The sequence below is a fragment of the Staurois parvus genome, unplaced genomic scaffold, assembly GCF_062004578.1.
Source record: "Staurois parvus isolate SC_StPar_1 unplaced genomic scaffold, SC_StPar_1.0 ptg000574l, whole genome shotgun sequence".
In the NCBI taxonomy this organism is placed as follows: domain Eukaryota; kingdom Metazoa; phylum Chordata; class Amphibia; order Anura; family Ranidae; genus Staurois; species Staurois parvus.
Genome location: NW_028318370.1, coordinates 5,826,621 through 5,852,272, shown reverse-complemented (window position 1 = coordinate 5,852,272; position 25,652 = coordinate 5,826,621). Strand labels below are relative to the sequence as shown.

General features: G+C 42.3%; 1 protein-coding gene across 1 annotated transcript in view; it reads right to left on the bottom strand.

Annotated features, from left to right (window-relative positions):
• LOC149450486 (uncharacterized) overlaps window positions 1-25,652 on the bottom strand; it is an 80,122-nt gene that overhangs the window by 43,905 nt on the left and 10,565 nt on the right. The window contains exon 2 of the mRNA XM_089691934.1: window positions 1,406-1,514. Within this exon, the coding sequence (XP_089548060.1) occupies window positions 1,406-1,514 (109 nt within the window). The remainder of the gene's footprint in view (window positions 1-1,405; window positions 1,515-25,652) is intronic.

Here is a 25,652-nt window from a genome sequence, read left to right as displayed (position 1 = left end):
AGGTGATTTAACGGTACTGATTGGCATATTCAAGGCTTTAGACATCTTTTATGTCCTTTTTCATCTTTATAAAGCTCCATTACCTTGTTATGCAGGACTTTTGACAGTTCTTTTCTGATCCCCATGGCTCAGTATCTAGCCTAGTCAGTGCTTCCACATAAGAGCTAACAAACACATTCAATATTTATACACTGACACTAATTGCAATTTAAAAAAGCCACAGATGTGGGACATTAACCACTAAGTGGCATTTTAGCCCGTTTGTGTCACCTTGTGTGTCTGTACCAAGGCCAAACATTCCAGGGGAGGGAAACTTCTGATCCGGGCCATTTGGGTGATTTCTGTTATTATTTAAAAAGGAGCCAAACAAATATTTGATAATAAATGGCTTCATACTGATCATCCTTCAATAAAAGAGCATTTTTTAGCATAGTCAGTCATATTTTCAATATAAATGCCAAAATTTCACAATTTCTGCCAGGGTATGTAAACTTTTGAGCAGAACTGTATATGTAAAGTTGATCCAGGGAATATCCGATTGCCTCTCGGGGGATCAGGAAGGAATTTTTTCCCCTGCAGGAGTAAATTGGATCATGCTTTGCTGGGTTTTTTTTTGCTTTCCTGTAGGATTATAACTTTTTTTTTTTTGGTTGAACTTCCGAAACACCGGACCCTGCATTCACGATATTTGGTCTCCCCGGACCCTGCATTCACTATATCTGGTCTCCCCGGACCCTGCATTCACTATATCTGGTCTCCCTGGACCCTGCATTCTCTATATCTAGTCTCCCAGGACCCTGCATTCACTATATCTGGTCTCCCCGGACCCCGCATTCACTATATCTGGTCTCCCATAGTACACAGAACGTGGAAATACATTTATTTTAGTACATATAAACTGCTAAATACCTTTTCTCATCAGCAGTTACAGCACTCTTGTGACCTCTATCAGTGTCCAGCAGAGCACTGATTAAAGCTTGTAGGAAGAGTTTTCTTTTTACTCTAGGAGGATGCAGAACACCTGACCTCTGTCTGGACAGTGCTGATTGGCCCTGTGCTGATCACATGCACTCTGCCCCCCCCCCCAAAAAAAAAAAAAGATCTAGCATTACACACCAAACTGAGCATGTTCAGAATGTCTCCACATGATATGTCTTATCAGGAGATAAGAGGGGGGCACTGGAAGAAGGGGAGGATCAGAGAAGACAGGATCAAACAGCATTTTTATACAATGCAGCGGATTAACCCCTTAGGTTCCACAGCGAGTATAACACGCATGCTTTGCTGCATATACAGACTGATTTTATTGTTGTGGGTTTAGTAACACTTTAATTCATAGTGTGCCTTTACTTTTTTACAAAGTGGCTGAATTCCTGGAATTTAGCATTAATATTCAGTTTCTCACCTTCTCCATGTGAACTTGGTGGCTGGTGGACTGGAGTCTTCTACACAGGAAAACTGAACAGCCCCATTGTCTAATGTCCTCACCTCCACTCGTACGGATTCAGGCGGATCTACAAGATAAAAACAAGAGGCAGAGCAAACATTAAGCAATGGTTGTAGGCAAGAAAATCACTCGATTCCCCCATTGGCACATTCACTGTTGATGGGGAAATCCCTCCCACTGCGCTATTGTGTTTGGACTGCGCAAGGTTTCCCAGCCATCAGAATCCAATGATCACTGCTGCCAACTATAGCTTCTGGCAGTAGTATGGAAAAAAAAAAAACCCCGACAGGCTGGTTGTACTGAAGTCATTCAACAGACTGACTTCACAACCAGCCTGCCTATAGATGGATCGAAATGTAGATCCGTCTATGGCCTGCTTTAGGCTGTTGGCTGACCGAAAAAAAAAAAAGAAAAAAATTAACAGATTCCCCCATCCACACATACGAGGTGCATGGAGGAATCCTCGTGGTTATAAGAAAATACCGCGCCCCAAACTTTCAATTATCTTTCCTTAATCCATAACTTAAACCACAAAAACTAAAATAAAATAGTGATATATGTTATCCTGGAATTCACTGTGCCACATAATTTATAATATATTTAAAAAAAATAATAAAATAAAATGTGAAATAATAAATCAATTTTATCTGTTTAAATCCACTGAGCCTTATTCAACTTCATTGATTAAATTCAGTATAAGCGTGAACAATATATAAAAGTGAAAAAATATATAAATAGAAAAAAAAAATTATATATATAATATATATATATATATATATATATATTCCTAGATTGTAAGCTCGAAAGAGCAGGGCCCTCAAACCCCTCATGTTTTGCATTGTATTGTTATTGTCCTGTCACATGTTCTGTCCCCCTTTGTAATGTACAGCGCTGAGCGAACTATTGGCGCTTTATAAATACTGTATAATAATAATATATATTTGTCCCAATTTGATTTTCCACACGTGATTTCAATCTGTGCTCCAATATTAACATTTATATGCGCTCACCTACTGTCAGGGAATGGGAAGATCGCTGCGGCGATGGAATCCGCACATGCGTAGAGTCCTGACAAAACGTACAGGAAGGCGGGCACTAGGACCCAGACGCGCCTGTCACCAATGATGGCACCGGCAAGCATTAGGACCCAGGAGCGCCTGTCAGGAGTTTACTGGCTATTTAAACCCAGCTCTTGCAATGCTCAAGTGCCGTATGGTCTTTCCTGTGTTCCTGTGAGGTTACTTTGCTGCTGACCCTGCCTGATCCTGATCTGCTGACTTCTCCTGCTCTCACCCCTGGCTTGCCTGACCATTCTCCTGCCTGTTCCTGCACTTTTGATCTCCTGCTGCCAAACCCGGACCGTGACCCGTTTATTCTTCTGCCTGCTGTTTTGTACCGACCTGCTCCGCTGTTACCGACCTGGCCTGTCTGACCTCGCTTACTCTACCTCCTCACATCAGACTCTCACCTGCTGCGTACCACCGACAGGTGCCTCTTCCACAACTGGTTGCACCCAGGGGTCGCGACCTGGTCTCGGCTTGCTCCAAGTCCATCCCCACCATCAGGGGCTCTGGTGAACAAGCAGGTCGGAACTTAGATTCCACGCCCTGGGGAATTCTGGTCTGTGGGCCGCTAGAGGCTACCACCGGCTGGTCCCTAACACCTACATATTAGCCTAGTTAAAGCAGACATAACTTTTGTATTCAAGTGAAAGATGATTTTCTAGATATTGTAGCTAAAGCCTTCAAGATGGGATGAGCCTTGGATATCCTCTATATTCTCCTGGGTAAATCTCTGCTTGTGTGCTGAAGCCAGGATCTCTCCCTCCCTGCACTGCAGGGTTTCACTCCGTCCCTCTGTTCTTCTCTCCAAGTTACCTGGGAAGAGGACACCACCCAATATATGTGTATATCAGGGGCGGACTGACCATTTGGAAACTCGGGCACTGCCTGAGGGCCCGGGGTCAGTAGGGGGCCCCATGAGATGCCCCTGGTACCTTTTTCATAGGCTTTTTTGAGTTTAGGCAAGGACACAGGGGCCCCATGATCCCCTATTGCCCGGGGGCCCCATGAGTTGTCAGTCCGCCCCTGGTGTATATAGATTCTAAGCCACCCAACCAAAAAAATTCAAGATTCACAATCTTTGGTCCCATACTGGGGGTAAGGCTCCTCCATAACAAGGGTGCCAGGCAGGCCACATTGGGGGATCAACAGCCTGTGTCTCAGTTTCTCTGAGAACTTTTTACTTGTCTCACAGCCTGTGAGTCTCTCTTTCTCTCTCCACTCCCTCCACCCCTCGCTGTGCCATCGTATTCTGAAAACAGGGAATCCTCCGCTATCAGAATACACTGAAGGTGTCGGGAAAATGGTTCAAAGATAGTAATGCACATTTGGGAGACATAGAGAAAGGGAAGATACGCACTTTTCAACAATTAAAGAATACATTTGTTGCACTAGATGAATTAGGATATAGTCAATTTAGCCATTTTGTCATAACACTCCCCCAGCCATTGAGGATGCCGGAAGAGATGCTACCATTTGAAAAACTATTGAGTTCAAAGACGAGTTGTGAACATTTTATATCAAAAATTTACAAGGTCTTATCTGAATTTACAGAAGCAGAATCTCCGACATTCTTAGAGAAATGGGAAAGAGAATTGGGCACAAAAATAAATGAACAACAAAAGAATAAAATGTTTAAATTAATACACGGCGTGAGGAATATGAACAAACTTGAAATTAACTATAAATGTATTTCTAGATGGTATTGTACACCGAATGTGACACATAAACAGCAAGAGGAAATATCACCATTGTGCTGGAGGGGATGTGGGGTAATAGGTACAATGGCACACATTTGGTGGGAATGTCCAAAAATACAGGTATTTTGGTGAGAAATAATTCAAAATATACAGGAGATTGGGGGAATTCAAATCCAGAAAGATCCATGGGTGTGCCTCTTTTATAAAACAGAGATGTCAGTAAAACAATATAAAAATAATAAACCATTTGCTTGGTGCGGCAAAAAGCTTAATCCCTAAATTTTGGCAGGACTAAGAGCCCCCATCAATGAAAGACTGGATAAATAGGATTGAGTATATTAATAAGATGGAGGAGTTGTGTTATATTGAAGAGGATAAAGTGGAAGTATTTAAAGGAAATATGGAGAAAGTGGTATGAATGTAAAACATCGAAAAATTAATTAAAAATAAGAGGTGGTATAACAGTAGAGTTGGAGAATTAAAATGGTTTAAAGGAAGACATAGAAATGGGATGGTTTACAGGAGGGGAAAGAGAAGTTTAAGACTGCTATGGACAAGGGGTTTTCAAGGGGAAGGGAGGGATTTGGGGGGAGGGGTAGAAGAAAGGAAGTGATTAATGTGGTTAAATAATAATGTTAGTATCCTTTCTAGTGCTGGGTTGTATGTGGTCCCTGAGAACCCAAAGAGAAAATCTACTTCAGCACAAAGAGAAAAAAACAAACAACCGTGTACTTCTAGTACATACAACCCGGCACTAGAAGGGATAAGAAAAATAATCAAAGATTTACAACCCATCATAACAGAGGATGGAACTCTGAAAGAAATATTCCAGCAACCCCCAATACTGGCCTTTAGACAACCCCCCCAACCTCAGAAATAAACTAATCAGTAGGAAACTTCCTTCTGATCAAGATGTCACAAATAATGGAAGAAAACCCTGCAATAAAAAACGCTGCAAACTGTGCAACCAAATCAATCCATCAAAAAGTGTGAGACACTCAAAAGGGATCTCCAATATCTCCGGATCATACAGCTGCACCTCCAGTAATGTTGTGTACCTTATGCAGTGCAGAAAATGCAGCAAAGGATCTTATGATGGCGAAACAGGACAGAAGCTGCAAACAAGGATGAATTTGCACAGACATACCATCAAGGAACATAAAGAAGATGACTTCTGCACACCTGTGGGACACCATTTCGCACAACCAGACCACACTATGGGAGATCTCAATATTTTAGTTCTTAAAGGAAATTTCAAATCCATTCAGGAAAGAAAAACTTTTGAACTAAGAATGATAATTCTATCTGATACAAGAGATAATGACCTGAATTTGGACATGGGATTCCTCACTCATTATCCAACAGTTTTATGACTATCAGCTCAAGCTTGACTCCCTTTGTGTGAGTGTTGTCTTCCTTCCCCCCCCCCCCCCCTTTGCTTTTGCTGTGTCTTATCTCTAGCCTCTTTTTTTTTTCATCTCTTCTTACATTCTGCTAAAACTTTGTGATTTGTATAGTACTGCTTGGACCTTGAAGAAGGGGACATTCCCCAAGAGCTTGTCCTCAAAATTGTATGTTAGTGCAAATAAAAAAAGTATCACGGACCGTACTCAATTGTTTCTGTCGCAAATGCAGTAATACAGCTACAATCACCTCAAGGAATTATGGCCAAAAAGTTCAACCTTGGTTTCATGAGACCAGAACACATTTTCCCACATTCTTTTGGGAGACTTCAGATGTGTTTTTGCAAACTTTAGCCGGGCTTGGATGTTTTTCTTCGTAAGCAAAGGCTTCCATCTTGCCACTCTATGTGTTTTCACTCTGCACATGTCTACTAGTGAGCCTCTTACTGGAATACTGTATATTGACCTTCTACATATCAAGTGGTCAAATACTGCTTAACAAGGTTCCATAGCCCCCAATGAAACGTATCAACCTTCACAGGTTTAGCTGGGCCATTTTCACATGTGGTTGAAGCTCATTCCTTACCAACAATCTAAAGGCATTCGACTCCCATATATATTCAACTCATAAAAGGCAAACAGAACGGCTTTATGGTGTAGTATAAAAACCCAACATTTATTACAACCACATATACACTCACATGCTAATGGAAAAGATATGCATATTGTATAATCCAAGAGAAATCACCAACAAGATGGCCATGGTTTTAGTGTCATGTGTCACGTAACTCCTCCACCAACAAGATGGCTTAACGTGATGGCATCACATGTCACTTAACTCCTCCCTACGCATTTCGTCATATGATCACTCGTCACATAGCTCAGTTCCATGCATTTTTGTTATATGGTTACACTTTATGTAACTTCGACCTACATAATTTGTCATATAGTCACATAAGCAAAAAAAATATACACTGTATTGCCAAAAGTATTGGGACACCTGGTATGATAAATAAAGGTGAAGCGCTAAAAACCACATAAAAAATAATAATTATCAATAAAATTTCTAGTGATAGCAACCAAAACTCTCAAAAAGGATGTATAACAGTTACAATATTTCCAGTATCAGGAAAAATAAAATGACAAAAGTGGAAACGCACATCCAAGATGGTGACTACTAGTGATAAAGTGACATAGTCTATATATAATGTGAAGCTCCTATTCGAGTGATCCACTGTGCATCTTCTGGTGATCAAATATGTGAATTACACACTCACCAGATGCATAATTCCATCATGCATTTGAGAAAATATCCATCTCAGTGGGTCAGCTGGGTCCTCCTATGGACTCCTCTATACTTGTATACTTGTATACTCTTGGGACACCTGCTTTTTGGTATTGGTATTGGTCGGCCTGCCTTTACACACACATGAACTTTAATGGCAAACCAGTCTTAGTCCACAGGGTTCAATATTGAGTTGGCCCCGCCCTTTGCAGCTATAACAGCTTCAACTCTTCTGGGAAGGCTGTCCACAAGGTTTAGGAGGGTGTCTATGGGAAGGTTTGACCATTCTTCCAGAAGCACATTTGTGAGGTCAGGCACTGATGTCAGATGAGAAGGCCTGGCTCACAGTCTCAGCTCTAACTCATCCCAAAGGTCTTCTGTCGGGTTGAGGTCAGGACTCTGTGCAGGCCAGTCAAGTTCCTCCACCCCAAACTCACTCATCCATGTCTTTATTGATCTTGCTTTGTTCACTGGTGTCCAGTCATGTTGGAACAGAAAGGGACCATCCTCAAACTGTTCCCCCTCTACCAAACTTTACACTTGGTACAATGCAGTCAGGCAAGTACCGTTTTCCTGGCAACTGCCAAACCCAGGCATGTCCATCAGATTGCCAGATAGAGACGCGTGATTGGTCACTCCAGTGAACACATTTCCACTGCTCTAGAGTCCAATGGTGGCATGCTTTACACCACGGCATCCAACGCTTTGTATTGCACTTGATGATGTAAGGCTTGGATGCAGCTGCTTGGCCATGGAAACCCATTCCAAGAAGCTCTCTGTGCTCTGCTGTTGTGCTAATCTGAAGGCCACACCAAGTTTGGAGAACTTTAACCACTGACTGCAGAGATTTGGCATGCACTCACCCTGCTCTGTTATTTTATCTGGCCTACCACTTGGTGGCGGAGTTGCTGTTGTTCCCAGTTGCTTCCACTTTGTTATAATCCCACTAACAGTTGGCCGTGGAATATTTAGTAGCCAGGAAATGTCACGGATGAACTTATTGCACAGGTGACCACCTATCACAGTACCACGCTTGAATTCACTGAGCTCCTGAGAACGACCCATTTTTTAACAAATGTTTGTAGAAGCAGTCTGCATGCCTAGGTGATGATTTTATACACTTATGGCCATGGAGGTGATTGGAACACCTGGATCCAATGATTTGGAGGGCTGGACCAATACTTTTGGCAATATAGTGTATATTTTTGCAAAACAGGGAGCTCCATTCACAAAGCAGTATCGACCACTTTAAGAAATGCATTAATATACCCCTCAAACCTTTTTTTTTATTATTTTAGATAGTAAGGGAGTCTGTGAGTTGCACTAGGTACCTATAAATTTAGTGGCAAAAATGTCCAATGAAAGGTACACTAGTGAAGAGGTCTACAGGATTCTGAGCATGTCAGATGAGAGGAAAGGGGAAGCCTCACTGACAGAATCTGCCTCAGAATACGAACCTGTAGACAGCAGCAGCACCCTGACAGATAGCTCAGACGATGAAGTAGAGGTCCCTGCTAAGATCAGGCATACCTGACCCCATTCCCAGGTTGCTGAGATGTTAGAATTGCACGATGATTGTCATATGCAGTACTAGTGCCGCTCTGCCTTTTGGTGAACTGGTCTAGTACATCCTGGCCTTTCACATACCAGCACTGCAGTATCATTTGGTGACGTGGCAAGTCCCATAAGTGCAGTACAAGCTGATGCACTGGCGAACACAAGTATTGTTCCGCAGCCACCAAGAATTCGCACACAGGCCCGTAGAGCCTATAGTGTCCTTCCAGATATGCTTGCAAGTTCTGATTGTAAGCCCACAAATTCTGCAGCACCCATACTTCCCCCATTCACTGCCCAACCTGGAATTCAGGTGAAAACAGCAAATGTAACTACTCCCCTTGATTTATTTGGAGCTGTTTTTCACAGAAGATTTGTATGGATTGGTTGTGGACTAAAGCAATTTATAAGCACAACAATTGATCACTGACAACCCAAATTCAAACCTTGCCAGACAATTTGTATGGAAATCTATTATGGTTTCAAAATTTAAAGTTTTTTGGGGCCTAACCCTCAACATGGGCATTACTAAAAAGAAAGAGTTGCAATCATATTGGTCTGGAGACCCGATTCATCATATGCCCGTGTTCTCTGCTGCCATGGCCAGGCATAGATATGAAAATATAATGGGATTTATGCATTTCAGTGACATAACACGTAACACTCTGTCATAATCAGGGTGACCCTGAACATGACTAATATGGCTTCACAAAATTCAGCTCCTTGTAAATCACCTTAACCAGAAATTTTCAGATGTATATAAGCCCCAACAAAACATCTGCGTTGATGAGTCCCTCATTAATTTTTCTGGCTGCCTTGCATTTAAACGTTTTCTCCCCAGCAAGTGTGCCAGATATGGGGTCAAGATGCATAAGCTCTGTGAGAGGGCAACAGGCTATACATGTAATTTTTGGATTTATGAGGGAAAAGGTAGTCACGTGGATTCCTCTGGATGCCCAGACTACATGGGGAGCAGTACAAGATAGTTTGGGACTTGGTGTCACCCTTTTTCCTTTTTTCCTTATGGGGTAACAAATATATGGACAATTTTTATACAAGCATGCCACTATTTAGACACCTTTTTGATCCTGAAATTGGCTCATGTGGCACCGTGCGACCTGATCACCGGGGCTTCCCCCAACAGCTTGTAAATACCCATCTTAGAATGGGGGACAAAGCCTGCTTGAGATATTATGAATGGCTTGCAGTGAAGTGAAAGAACAAATGGGATGTTTTGTCCTGTCTTCCATTCACGCAGACACGATAGTCCAAATTTGTATGACAACTGGTGTTGTTGAGACGCCCTTCTGTATCCACAACTATAACCTCAACATGGGAGGGGTGGACTTCAATGACCAGATGATAAAGCCATACTTAGTTTCCCATAAAGCCCGACATGAAACAGAAAATCATGTCTGTATATTTATTTCAGTTGGCTCTGTACAATGCTTTTGTGATTTACAAAGCAACTGGACAAAGTGGATCCTTCCTAAAATTTCAGGAAGAGATCATCTTGGCCCTTATGTATCCAGAAGGTGATGTGGCCCAATCCCAAAATCTAGATGCAGTGAGCTGGCTGCATGAGAGACATTTTTCCTGATGCCATTCTTGGTACCCAACCCAAAAGTCACCCCAAAAAGATGTTGTGTCTGTAGCAGACATGGAATTAAATTTTTTTTGTCCCTTCTGTCTTGGCAAACCTGAACTCTGCCTCAAGGACTGCTTCCATTGCTACCACACACTAGTGAAGTATTAGTATGGGGTACAGCATGGCACAATCTAGGGTACAGGGTCTCGAAAGATACTAGGTAGTCATGAAACTGCATATCACATTTTGAGAGACCCTACAATCAGTTCTGAAATGTTACCATTTTTTAAGTTACAAAAAAAAAATTGAAAAAAAAATGGCCAAGAACGTACAGTATACCACATATTGTGGAGATGCCCCAAAGTGAGGCACTTCTAGATTAGAGTGTATAATTTCATATACAGTATATCACAGAAGTGTGTACACTTTTGTAAAAGGTCTGGAGACATGCTTGGCCAGTCCATCACCTTACCCTCAGCTTCTTTAGCAAGGCAGTGGTCGTCTTGGAGGTGTGTTTGGGGTCGTTATCATGTAAGAATACTGCCCTGCAGCCCAGTCTCTGAAGGGAGGGGATCATGCTCTGCTTCAGTATGTCACAGTACAGGTTGGCATTCATGGTTCCCTCAATGAACTATAGCTCCCCAGTGCCGGCAGCACTCATGCAGCCCCAGACCAAGATACTCTCACCACCATGCTTGACTGTAGGCAAGACACACTTATCTTTGTACTCCTCACCTGGTTGCCACCACAGAAGCTTGACGCCATCTGAACCAAATACGTTTATCTTGATCCCATCAGACCACAGGACATGGTTCCAATAATCCATGTCCTTAGTCTGCTCGTCTTCAGCAAACTGTTTGAGGGCTTTCTTGTGCTTCATCTTTAGAAGAGGCTTCCTTCTGGGAGGACAGCCATGCAGACCAATTTGATGCAGTGTGCGGTGTATGGTCTGAGCACTGACAGGCTGACCCCCCCACCCCTTCAATCTCTGCAGCAATGCTGGCAGCACTCATACATCTATTTCCCAAAGACATCCTCTGGATATGATGCTGAGCATGTGCACTCTTCTTCTTTTTTTGACCATGGCGAGACCTGTTCTGAGTGGAACCTGCCCTGTTAAACTTGTGTATGGTCTTGGCCACCATGCTGTAGCTCAGTTTCAGGGTCTTGGCAATCTTCTTATAGCCTAGGCCTTCTTTATGTAGAGCAACAATTCAGATCCTTTGAGAGTTCTTTGCCATGAGGTGCCATGTTGAACTTCCAGTGACCAGTATGAGAGCGTGAGAGCGATAACACCAAATTTAACACACCTGCCCCCATTCACACCTGAGACCTTGTAACACTATCGAGTCACATGACACTGGGGAGAGAAAATGGCTAATTGGGCCCAATTGGGACATTTTCACTTAGGGGTGTACTCACTTTTGTTGCCAGTGGTTTAGACATTAATGGCTGTGTGTTGAGTTATTTTGAGGGGAAAGCAAATTTACATGTTATACAAGCTGTACACTCACTACGTCACATTGTAGCAAAGTGTCATTTCTTCAGTGTTGTCACATGAAAAGAAAGAATAAAATATTTCCAAAAATGTGAGGGATGGACTCACTTCCTGGGAGATAATGTATACATTCACCCACGTAAATCTGACCAAGTCACCGAAGCATGCCCTACTGGAATGCAAGCTGGAGGAAGCTTCCAAACAACAAAGAAGGCTTATTGCCTTCACATTTGTCTTGGCAAAGATTGCTATTGCCAGAAACTGGATGTCATTACTCATTCCTTTTGTTCAGCTTAAATATAAGCTTTACTGGGTAATGATAAAAGAGCGGTTGTCAGTGGTCTTTAATGATAAAATCAAAATCTTCGAAAAGGTGTGGGACCAGTGGGTTAAATACTTAACAAACGACCCTCGGGTTTAGTCCCAATAGGAATACCTGGACAAGGATTGAGCCAGCGCGTGGAGTCCCTTTTCTCCCCTTTTCTCCTCTTTTACTCCCTCTTTCTAAGCACTTTTGCTTTTTCTTCATTCGTAAAGCTGTATTACAACAAACTCAGGGACAATGTTTACTACAGCACAATTATGGTATGTTCCCTACAGTTACATGTATAGGCTGTTTTGCGTACATTGCGCCTACTCAGTTATTTTTCTATATTGTTTATAAGGTTGTATACAGTGCCTTGAAAAAGTATTCCTACCTCTTGAAATTTTCCACATTTTCTCATGTTGCAACCAAAAAAGTAAATGTATTTTATAGGGATTTGATGTGATAGACCAACAAAAAGTGGTACATAATTGTGCAGTGGAAAGAAAATGAGAAATGGTTTTCAAAATTTTTTACAAAGAAATATCTGAAAAATGTGGCGTGCATTTGTATTCAGCTCCCCGGAGTCAGATCACCAGGTGAAAACAAAGGAAGAAAAGCAAAAGAAAGGAAAACTGATATCTAACAGCAAAAGTATGTAAGCAGAGGACACGCCCCCTGTTATGTGCCCCCCCACACACACTGAAACTGCCCTACTCAAACTCACCAATGACCTACTAACCGCCAAAACCAATGGCCACTATACTGTACTCCTACTACTTGACCTCTCTGTGGCTTTTGACACGGTTGACCACCCCCTCCTCCTCAAATAACTCCACTCTCTTGGTCTCCGAGACTCCGCTCTCTCCTGGTTCTCCTCCTACCTATCACAGCACTCCTTCAGTGTTACCTATAACACTACCACCTCCCCTTCACTCCCTCTCTCTGTAGGGGTCCCTCAAGGTTCTGTCCTCGGACCCCTCCTCTTCTCCATCTACACCTCCTCCCTTGGCCAATTGATAAACTCCCATGGCTTCAACTACCATCTCTATGCCGACGACACATAAATCTATCTGTCTACCCCTCGCCTCACCCCCTCAGTCTCCGATCGCATCACCAGCCTACTAAGTGACATATCGGACTGGATGTCACTCCACTTCCTCAAACTCAACCTTTCCAAAACAAACATACATACCATTTTGATGTGTTTATAAACAACTATATTTTATTCTTTTTATTAATTTTTACGTTTTTATTATCCCATTGCCTTATTACCAATTTTTTATCATAGTTTTTGTCAATTTCATTAAATTTTTTATCCCCTTTTAATTTTATATAATTCGACTATTTTAAATAACTAAATCACAAACCCCAGCGCACAAAAAAAATGGATCTTAATGAAATTAAGGTAACGGTACGCTGCTGTGCAACAGTGTAAAACACCAATTAATAAAGAAAAATACATAAACAGCGCAAAACACAAACCTCTTCACCATAAATTGACATTTATCAATATCTAAAGTGCTCGTAAATAATTGTGTCATAAATAAATAAATGAAAGTCCTACTTCTCAAAGGTGTATAATAAATACAACAAACAAATCTTCTCCCAAAGAAATTGTGCTTCCACCATCCACCAGTGAAAAATCAACATCAACCGCACTCACCAGATATTGGTGAGTATTGCGCCTTTTAGGATTTTAGGGATCCTATCAGGGTGGATAAAAATCAATGATTTTTTTTTAAAAATCAAAAAAATGATTTTTTTTATTTAAATCTGATTTTTTGTATTTAAATCGGATTTTTTTAAATAAAATGCTTTTTGAGGAAAATATATTACCATCCAAAGGTTATTCCATCATGAAATAAAGATTAGTTTTTTTAATTATGTAGAATAAGGCTGTATATGTTTAATTTTTTTGGTAAATAAATTCCATGAATCCATTCACAATGTCATGCTCTTCCAGAGGTTTTTGTAAGATTATTGGGCAGTTTCTCTGCCTACAAGATACAAGATATTATCACAGATGCTTGGTATGTGGAGATCACATGCCTCTTCTTCACAGCAAAAATGTTATAACATGAACAGAGTTAAGAAAAAGACCTTCATCCTAACTTCTACAAACCTATGAATACAGAATCAACCCCTTCAGTGCTAAGTTTCAAGAAGTTCAGTGAATAGAATAGAAACAATATTTTTCTGATTGTTTGGAGTGGAATAGATCTGCACAAGAAGAAAGTGAAACTAAGTGTGAGGAGGAAGGGGCTGACAGTCTAAGTTTCTTAAAATATATATATTTTGTTTAGCCAAATTAGTTAACAAACATGGATGTTTAAGCAAATCACATATGCTGGAATGTTATTGTTTCAGATGAATAAATCTATTTAAATTGTTATTATTAAGGGAATGATTATTTTTCTCCTTCCTAAGTACAACAGAAAAGTTGTCCAAATATGAATGATTAACCTATTAAACTGGGGATAAAAAAACTAATATGAAAAGTTGTTATTCTAAAAATCTTCATCTACTTGTATATTAAAGTTATACCAGCAAGAATTAGTCTTTATGTAGAAAACTAGGATTTAAATCAAGCCTTACTGACTAGTGATTTAAATCGTGATTTAAATCAGTTTGATTTAAATCAAATCCACCCTGGATCCTATGCCCCCTCTAAATTCTCCAGAACTCTTTATCCACCTTGAATGATATGATGCTCTCCTCCAACTCACTCCTTCAAGAGCTCCCCAGCAGTGCAAGAAAAAGAAATACCATTATTATTATTATACAGTATTTATAAAGCGCCAATAGTTCGCTCAGCGCTGTACATTACAAAGGGGGACAGAACATGTGACAGAACAATGCAAAACATGAGGGGATCGAGGGCCCTGCTCTTTCGAGCTTACAATCTAGGAGGGAGGGGGTGGTGGCACAGGAGGAGATAGCTGTGGGGGATGGAGTGGTAGGAAGAGTGGAGGAGGTCGGCAAGTTAGCAGGTGGTGGGGTAGGCTTCCCTGAAGAGATGGGTTTTCAGGGTGCGCCTAAAGGAGAGGAGAGTAGGTGATAATCTGATGGGTTGGGGCAGGGAGTTCCAGAGGATGGGTGACACCCTGGAGAAGTCCTGGAGGCGGGCATGGGAGGAGGAGACCAGGGAACTAGAGAGAAGGAGGTCTTGTGAGGAGCGGAGTGTGCGTGCTGGGCGGTACTTGGATATTAGGTCAGTGATGTAGTTCGGGGCAGTATGGTGGACGGCTTTGTACGTCAGTGTTAGGATTTTGAATTTGATCCGTTGCGCAATCGGAAGCCAGTGGAGGGATTGGCAGAGGGAGGTGGCGGAGACAGAGCGGTTGGAAAGGTGAATGAGTCTGGCAGCCGTATTCAGGATCGACTGAAGCGGGGATAGCCAGCGGCGGGGCAGGCCAGTGAGGAGGGAGTTGCAGTAGTCGAGTCGTGATATGATGAGGGAGTGGATGAGCTGTTTAGTGGTTTCTGGGGTTAGGAACGTGCGGATTTTGGCGATGTTGCGGAGGTGGAGTCTGCACGAGTTTGTTAAAGATTGGACTTGGGGCTGGAAGGATAGGTTGGAGTCCAGAATGACACCCAGTACTCTGGCCTGCGGGGCGGGTTTGATGGTGGCGTTGTTGGATGTGACGGAGAAATCAATGGGGGGTGGAGTCCGGGCTGGGGGGAAGACAAGAAACTCGGTTTTGGAGAGGTTCAATTTAAGGAAGTGGAGCGACATCCAGTCTGATATGTCGCTCAGTAGGTGTGTGATTCGGGCTGAGACCAAGGGGGTGAGGTGGAGGGTTGAGAGATAGATTTGTGTGTCGTCGGCATAGAGGTGGTAGTTGAAGCCGTGAGAGTGTATGAGTTGGCCAAGGGAGGAGGTATAGATGGAGAAGAGAAGGGGCCCGAGGACAGAGCCTTGAGGGACCCCAACAGAGAGGGGGAGTGAGGGGGAGGTGGTAGCATTATAGGTAACGCTGAAGGAGCGTTGTGACAGGTAGGATGAGAGCCAGGAGAGAGCAGAATCTCTGAGGCCGAGGGAGTGTAGTTTTTTGAGGAGGAGGGGGTGGTCGACTGTGTCGAAGGCCGCAGAGAGGTCAAGGAGTAGGAGCACTGAATAGTGGCCATTAGCTTTGGCGGTTAGCAGGTCGTTGGAGAGTTTGAGTAAGGCAGTTTTGGTGGAGTGTAGGGGACGGAAGCCGGACTGTAGGGGATCGAGGAGGTGGTTGTCGTTGAGGTGAGAGCATAGGCGGGTGTAGACTAGGCGCTCGAGGAGTTTAGATGTAAATGGGAGCAGGGAGATGGGTCTGAGGTTGTTCGGGTCATTGGGGTCCAGGGAGGGCTTTTTAAGTATGGGGGTGATGTGTGCATGTTTCAGAGGGGAGGGGAAAGTGCCTGAGGAGAGGGAGAGATTGAAGATGTGGGTGAGGGAGCGTAGGATGGAGGAGGAAGGTCGTAGGAGTTGTGAGGGGATAGGGTCGAGGGGGCAGGTGGTGAGGTGGGCATCAGAGAGGATCTTGGAGACTTCCTCGATGGTAGTAAGGTCAAAGGTGCGGAGTGTGGGGGGAGCTTCAGTATGAGGAATGTAGGGTGGGGTGGAAGAGGAGGTCAGAGCAGTGGTGGGGCCGTGGGAGAGGGGTGATGAGGGGGTAGCTGAGTGAGGGTGAAGGGGGTTGGAGAGAGTTTGAGCAGCGACGAAGTCCCTGCGGGTTATGTCGAGGGGGAGGGGGGATAAGGGGGTAGCTGTGTGAGAGGGGACGGGTTGAGAGGGCGTGTGAGTTGCAGCAATGTCCTTGCGAATTGTGTCAATCTTGTTTTTGAAGTGATTGGCAATCTCAAGGGCAGTGAGTGAGGTGCTGGGTGGAGGTGGGGGTGGAGAGAGTAGAGAGTTGAAGGCAGAGAAGAGTCGGCGAGGATTGGAGGAGAGGGCCTTGATGAGGGTCAAGAAGTAGGCCTGTTTGGCAGCATGGAGGGAGGAGGTGTAGGTGCAGAAGGCAGATTTATAGCGGGTGAAGGCTTGTTGGGATTTGGTTTTGCGCCATAGTCGCTCCAGGGCACGACTTTGTCGTTTGAGGGTTTTGGTGTGATCAGTCTGCCAGGGCTGGAGCGGTCGGGGTCTGATGTTGCGTGTGGTTAAAGGCGCAAGTGAGTCAAGGGCTGTTGAGAGCGCATTGTTGTAGGCGGTCATAGCCAAGTCGGGGCAGGACAGGGGGAGGATGCGGTCGTGGAGTTGATCAGCTGCAGAGTGGAGGGAGGCAGGGTTAAGGTTGCGGAGGTTACGGCTGGTAGTAGTGTGACATTTGGAGGGGTAGGAGTTGGAGGACGAGGAGATAGAGAAGGTAATCAGGTTGTGGTCAGAGAGAGGGAAGGGGGTGTTAGTGAGGTTGTGGGGGGCGCAGCGGTTGGAGAAGACAAGGTCCAGGATATTTCCGTCAGAGTGGGTGGTGGATTGTATGCACTGTGCAAGTGCAAAGGAGGAGGTTAAGTGGAGGAGACGGGCTGTGTCTGGGTTGTCGAGGTTGACAGGGATGTTGAAATCCCCAAGGATGATGGTGGGTAGCTCAGAGGAGAGGAAGAAGGGTAGCCAGGAGGAGAAGTCATCCAGGAAGCGGGGTATAGATCCAGGAGGCCGGTATATCACAGCAATCTTCAGGGGGGTTGGGGAGAATAGTCGGACGCAGTGGGCCTCGAAGGAGGAGAAGGATAGGGAGGGGGGGTTTGGGAGGACTCGGAAGGTGCTCTGCGGTGACAGGAGCAGACCAACCCCACCACCTTTACGACCGTTAGGCCTGGGTGAGTGGGTCCAGGTGAGACCTCCGTAGGAGAGTGCAGCAGGGGAGGTAGAGTCAGTGGGCTGGATCCAGGTTTCCGTGATCGCTAGGAGGTTGAGGGAGCCGGAAACAAAGAGGTCGTGGATGGCGGTAAGCTTGTTGCACACCGAAGGGGCGTTCAGGAGTGCACATGAAAATGGGGGGGGGGATTTTAGGGAGCAGGGGGACAGATATTAAGTTGTGGGGGTTGCAGTAGGACGTGGAGGTGGGAGGGTGTTGAGCAGGTGAGGGAGGTGGAGGGCCAGGATTCGGGGAGATGTCCCCCGCGGCTAGGAGGAGGAGAAGGGTGAGAAAGGTGGCATGGGAGCGGGATGTGCAGGAGCGTGAGAAACTCCTAGTGGAGGTGTTGGGGTCAGTGGGAGAGCGGAGTAATAGGAGGAGGTGGTGGGTGCCATAGAGGGGCAAAGGAAGCAGTGAGGACACAATATACAATTGTTTGGGAGGGGCAGAGGGATATAGTGAATGGATTTTGGGAATGGAGGAGAGGAAAATGAGAAGGAGGAGTGGAAGAGGCATTTTGGGGAGGTGAAGAGAGCAATAGTAGGGAGATGATAGCAGTGAGGGGGAGATGTACAGGTTGTGGGGTGGAGCAGAGGGGTAAAGAAATGAGATTTGGGACAGAGGATAGTAATATGATAAGGAGAAGAGGGGTGTATTATATAAAGGCACACAGAGTGGGTCTCAGGCATGTAAGAGGTTTCCCAGGGTGTTTGCTTGCAGTCTTCCAGCATGCAGTAGAGCTTCTTGCTGTTGTTGTGTCTTCCTGCTGCTTGAGTTCTCCTGCTTTAGTTCAACTGCTGCGTTTAACTGCTTCTTCTATGCACTCGTTCTAAGCTGCACTCAATCTGAAGCAGCACCCCCATCACAGACTGTGCCCCCCATCAGAGATCTCCCCCATGAGCTGATCTAAATTTATAGGGAGATGCTCAAATGAGCATTCAACTCCACCCCAATTAGAAGCTGATAAGGCTCACATGAGTAGTGGGGGATGTTTCTCTCAGGAAACAGACACCAATCGTAAAACGGGTGCAACTAAAGGTGAGAGCTGGTCAACATATACACAAATATAAATACACCATTTGTTCTGAATATAGCAGGAGTCAATGCGTTTTGGAGTTAAGAGTGGAGGTAGGAGAAAGGTGCATTTACACACAATTACAATTACCATAGTGTAATACTGCCAGTAACATTCAATAAAGTAAAAGTAATACCAGGCCACTCACATGTTCAAGGAAAGTTAAAAGCATTTGTTTATTAGCCTCATTGGCTCACACATATCTTCATATCCACAGTAATAGAAGGAACCTCATAAACTTGCAGTTTTGCAGAGGATGACCATGTATTCCAACCTCAAAGATGGCCGCTTGAAACACACCCCTCAGCATGCGTTCCACTCACCGGAAGTGACGTAGATCGTATTGCCGGCAGACCGGAAGTGCGTCGACGCGTTACGCCCCACCCACAGGGCGTTCTCAAGACATCATTCCCAGTCATCAGCCGCTTTTTATACAGCCCAGGGCACCTCCCCTCTCATTCATTATGCTAATCCCCAAGAGATGCTTATGCCTAAAACGTCATCCTCTGCTCACCAGTGTGGGATTCCTTCACACTTGGTAATCCAATGCCTATACTATTACAAAGTCGGTTAATCTTAATACGGTATTATACACACAATTATCAAATGGTTAAAATTAGAGGAATTACCACAACCCCACATGGATAATGAATGCAATTTATTACTCTCAGTTATTTATAAGCACCATCATATATGCCCATAACAAATAAGAATAAAATACAAAAATAAAAAAAAAATAGAAAAAAATAGAAAAAATAAAGAAATATGGAAAAAAATATAATAAAAATAATAAAAATAAAAATGAAAATAAATATAAAAATAAAAATATAAAATACAATTAATTATAACTACTTATAGGACATAAATTACACTCAGTTCCTTTACCAATTAGACAAGAAACAATTAATATCGATCTCTGCATTTAACCCCTTTGGAATTAGTGTCCTTATTTGGTAAATCCACTTCGTTTCATTTTGAGATATATTTTTAACCATATCACCCTCTCTTCACGGAGCATCAATCCTATCTATTCCACAGAATCTTAAAGATGTCGGGTCCCTATTATGGCACACTCTAAAATGGTGTGACAAACTGATATTTAAACCCTTTTTTAATATTTCTAATATGTTCTCGAGGTGATTGTAGCCGTATTAGTGCATTTGCGACAAAATGCCGCCTCACCACCTGCCCCCTCGACCCTATCCCCTCACAACTCCTACAACCTCCCTCCCTTTGAGCTAAGAAGGATAATTCTATTTGACACAAGAGATAACGGCCTTAACTTGGATGTGGGATTCCTCAATCATTATCCGACAGTTTTATGACTATTAGGCTAAGCTTGACCCCCTCTGTGTGAGTGTAGTATCCCCCCCCCTCGCTCTTGCTGTATCTTATCTGTAGCCTTTTTTTTTTTTTCTCTCTCTTCTCATCCCTTCTAACATTCTGCTTAAACTTTGTGATTTGTATAGTACTGTTTGGACTTTGAAGAAGGGGACATACCCCGAAAGCTTGTCCTCAAAATCGTATGTTAGTGCAAATAAAAAAAGTATCACGGACAATACTCAATTGTAATATGTTCTCCTAATCTTACAGATAATTTCCTGGTGGTTCTCCCTATGTACTGGAAGTTACAGGAACACTACAGCAAATACATAACATGGGTACTATCACACGATATAAACTTTTTAATTTTATATAATGAACCATTAGAACATGATTGAAAGCTGTCATAGTATCTATTGTTATCACCTTTCAGATGTCCCCAATTGGTAAATCCACTTCGTTTTATTTTGTGATATATTTTTAACCATATCAGCCCCTCTCCACGGAGCATCAATCCTATCTATTCCACAGAATCTTAATCACTTGCCTACCGGGCACTTATACCCCCTTCCTGTCCAGGCCAATTTCCAGCTTTCAGTGTTGTCACACTTTGAATGACAATTGCGTGGTCATGCAACACTGTACCCATATGAATTTTTTATAATTGTTTTGAGACAGATACAGCTTTCTTTTGGTGGTATTTAATCACCTCTGGGATTTTTATTTTTTCTTAAACAAACCAAAAACCACTGAAAATGTTGAAAAAAAAAGTTTTTTCTTAGTTTTTGTAATACAATTTTGTAAGTGATTTTTCTCCTTCACTGATGTGCGCTAATGAGGCTGCAGTGATGGGCACTGATTGGCTGCACTGATGGACACTGATAGGTGGCACTGATGGGCACTGATGAGGAGGCACTGGTAGGTTGCACTGATGGGCATTGACAGGCATCACTGATGGGCACTGGAAGGCAGCACTGATACATGACACTGATATATGGCACTGATAGGCGTCACTGACTGGCACTGTTAGGCAGCACTGACTGGCACTGTTAGGCGGCACTTGTAGGCGACACTGACTGGCACTGATAGGCGGCACTGACTGGCACTGATGGGTGACATTGAAAGGCAGCTCACTGATATGTGGCATTGATGGGCACTGGCACGTGATAATTTCCTGGTGGTTCTCCCTATGTACTGGAAGTTACAAGAACACTCCAGCAAATACGTAACATGGGTACTATCACACGATATAAACTTTTTAATTTTATATGATGAACCATTAGAACATGATAGAAAGCTGTTATAGTATCTATTGTTATCACCTTTCAGATGTTTACAGCTGTACATCATTTACATTTGAAGAACCCCACCCTATCCAAAAAGGTTACCTTCTTTCTTGGTATTTCAGGGACATTTTTAACTAGTCTATTTCTTAATGTTGGTGGCTTCCTGTAGATAAACATGGGCCTCCTTGGAAGTATTTTATTTAAGACCTCATCTCTTTTTAGAATCGGCAAATACTTTTTAATAATCCTTTCCACTAATTTAAATTGACTCCAATAACCCGTTACAAAGGTCAAATCCCCTACTTTCCTATCTTTGTTTTGTTGTTTTACTAGCAGGTCTTCCGTTATAATTTTGTTAACCTGTTCCAAAGAGCGTGCTAGAACCTGTTCTTTATACCCCTTCTCTCTAAACCTGTTTAGCAACATCTCTGATTGACTCTGAAATATGCTATCATCATCACAATTACACTTCAATCTGATAAGCTGACTCTAGGAATGAACTTTAACCAATTTCTGTGATGGCAGCTATGACTCGGAATGTAACCATTCCTGTCAACCTCCTTGAAATGCGTTTTTGTACAAAATGTATCACCTTGTTTATACACCGTAAGATCTAAGAAATCTATTGCTTGTTCACTGATATTATTGGTGAATTATATGTTTAAGAGGTTATTCCCCATTTTACTCTATAAATTGTTCCAATCCTTCTCTTGTGCCCTTCCATATAATGATGATGTCATCTATAAACCTCCTATATACTACCAGTTCCTGGTTCCTATTTTCAAAAATGGGATTACTTTCCCACATACTCATAAACAAGTTCGCCACTGACGGCACATATTTGGCTCCCATGGCCACACCCATGGCTTGCCTATAAAATTTATTGGAATGCCAGAAGAAGTTGTATGTCATAGCTAAATCAAGACTCTTGAGAATGAAATCTATTTGTTCAGATCTCAATCCTGATTTTGTCTCCAGTGCCCATTTAACTGATTCAAGTGTATCACCGTGTCTTATGTTTGTATACAAAGAATTTACATCAACACTTGCCATGATACAATCTCCTTCCTCTCTAATATTCTTAAGTAAGTAAGTTAATTAAATCACCACTGTTCCTTAAATATGCAGGAAAAATAGGAATCAATAATCAAAATAATCATTTTTATTCAACACCACAACCCCTCCCCCCTTATCTGCTGGTCTAATTACAATATTTTTATTGTTTTCTAATTTTTGAAGTCCCCTTATTATATCCTGTTTATTTCTTAACCTAGGAATGGATAGTTTCTCCAAATCATGTTCCACCATTTTTTTGAATGTGTCAACACAACAATTATTCCCTATCTTGCGGTTAAATACCGATTTATTTCTCAGTTTAGTGTGTAAATAAGGACCTTCGGTTTCTATATGGGTACACAAGGAGTGATGACATGGATGACACTCCTTGTGTACAAAACTGGTCCGACATCACTAGTGCCTTTATTCATCTTATTACTCCAATATGTCTTGAGATTGATTTTTCTAATGAATTTGTGTAGATCAATATATGTTTCTAGTTTATTCAACTTCTTATCCGTGTTCTCTCCGTATGTATATTTAATAGGAGATGAATTGATGTTCCTATTCCGGGGATTAGTACTACAATTTTGTTTAGTCAAAAAATACTGTAGAGATATGCAGGATTATAAATCCAATAATGTATATAAATGGCAGGAGGATGACACTAGGTGCACCAATGATTTGAGTAATTCCTCAATTGAAGGAGGAACTGATGATTCAAATAAAAAATCACCTCCATCTAAAACTAAACAAAATTCTAGTACTAATCCCCGGAATAGGAACATAAAATCAACTCCTATTAAATATACATATGGAGAGAACACACCTAGGTATAAAATACCCACGAAGAATAGATTTGAACCCCTTAAAAATCGGGGTATGTCATCCCCTAGGGGATATGGTTATAAAACAGAAGGAGAGGATTTTCCAAGGGGAGGATATGGAGGACCCCCATGGAGAGGGGGAGGAGCAAGAGGTTCTTTCCATATGAGGGGAAGAGGGGGACCTTACCACCCCCCCAGAAGGGGAAGGGGAGGTTGGAGACCACCTATGGTTTATCAGGACCCCTATTGGAGAGAGGTAGAAGGAGAGGATGCAGAGGGGGGCAGAGGAAAAAGAAAAAGGTCGATGTAAATCAAGGGATTTTTATCCTTAGTGATTGTATTTTAAATGAAGAGGAATTGAAAGTTTTATCATTGGATTTGAAATTTGCACCGGATAAGAAGTTGAATAAACTAGAAACATATATTGATCTACACAAATTCATTGGAAAAATCAATCTCAAGACATATTGGAGTAATAAGATGAATAAAGGCACTAGTGATGTCGGACCAGTTTTGGACACAAGGAGTGATGACCCATGTTTTTTATTTAGGTAAAAATATAAGGATAGAAACCGAAGGTCCTTATTTACACACTAAACTGAGAAATAAATTGGTATTTAATCCCAAGATAGGGAATAATTGTTGTGTTGACACATTCAAAAAAATGGTGGAACATGATTTGGAGAAACTATCCATTCCTAGGTTAAGAAATAAACAGGATATAATAAGGGGACTTCAAAAATTAGATAAGAAGAAAAATATTGTAATTAGACCAGCAGTTAAGGGGGGAGGGGTTGTGGTGTTGAATAAAAATGATTACTATGCAGAGTTGAACAGATTAGTAGATGATGACAATACCTATGAAATGTTGAAGAATAACCCCACTAAAAAATATAAAGCGAAGCTAGTCAAACATATCAAAGAAGGAGAAAGGGTAGGAATACTCAACAAAAAGGAAGGTAAATATTTGGTACCTAATGCTCCAAGAGTACGGGTCATTTATCAGCTGCCTAAAATTCATAAAAATTAGCAAAAACCACCTGGAAGACCCATTATTAGAGGAACTGATTCCCTGTTCTCTAGATTGGGGAAGTATGTAGATACATTTTTGCAGCCCCTGGTTCCTATTTTTCCTGCATATTTCCGGAACAGTGATGATTTAATTAACTTACTTAAGAATATTAGAGAGGAAGGAGATTGTATCATGGCAAGTGTTGATGTAAATTCTTTGTATACAAACATAAGACACGGTGATGCACTTGAATCAGTTAAATGGGCACTGGAGACAAAATCAGGACTGAGATCTGAACAAATAGATTTCATTCTCAAGAGTCTTGATTTAGCTATGACACACAACTTCTTCTGGCATTCCAATAAATTTTATAGGCAAGCCATGGGTGTGGCCATGGGAGCCAAATATGCGCCGTCAGTGGTGAACTTGTTTATGAGTATGTGGGAAAGTAAGGCCATTTTTGAAAATAGGAACCAGGAACTGGTAGTATATAGGAGGTTTATAGATGACATCATCATTATATGGAAGGGCACGAGAGAAGGATTGGAACAATTTATCCAGAAAATGGGGAATAACCTATTAAACATATCATTCACCAATAATATCAGTGAACAAGCAATAGATTTCTTAGATCTTACGGTGTATAAACAAGATGATAAATTTTGTACAAATTATAAAAAAATAGTGAAGCGCTAACAATACAGTACAAAACACAAGAAATGTAAAATAAGCATACACATGACAAATAAATTGACATAAACAAAGTGACAAACCAAAGTGATGATCCAAACGGATCGCATAAAGTGTTGCTGATGGTGAACAGGTACAGACTGTACTCTACCAAGTGAACCCTTTCCCAATAGGGGAAAAATACAAACCAGCCACCCCTGGTCCACTAGGGGACTGATACATAAATCGTGTGACCCCTATAGGGATGAAAACACGGCAAACCGTGACCAATAAATAAATGAAAAAGATATAATAATAGTGGTCCCTCCTATAGAAATAAATAAATCATGAGTGAAAGTCCAAAAGAGACTGTATAAAAGCCACAATAGTGCTGGAAAACAATATGGATATCCAACATGCAAAGTAACTGTTGGTCAACAGCTGTGTGCTCGTGATAGGTGATCTTCAAAAACGGTGCAGATAAATCCTAAATGGCAGAAATGGCCCTTCACCTCAAAGCGGTGACCACAAGGGCCAACTCGCCTTATGAATACCAATCCAAGGCAACGTCCAGGCCAGGAGGTAGTATGGACTCCACTGCTGCTAGCAATCTCAGGTCACACTCCCCACATAGCATCAAAGATATAAAAACAGGACATCCTACATAGTGTAAAACCTTTTATTACCATCAATAAGCAAATAAAAATGCCCACTCACGTGTAAAAAATGA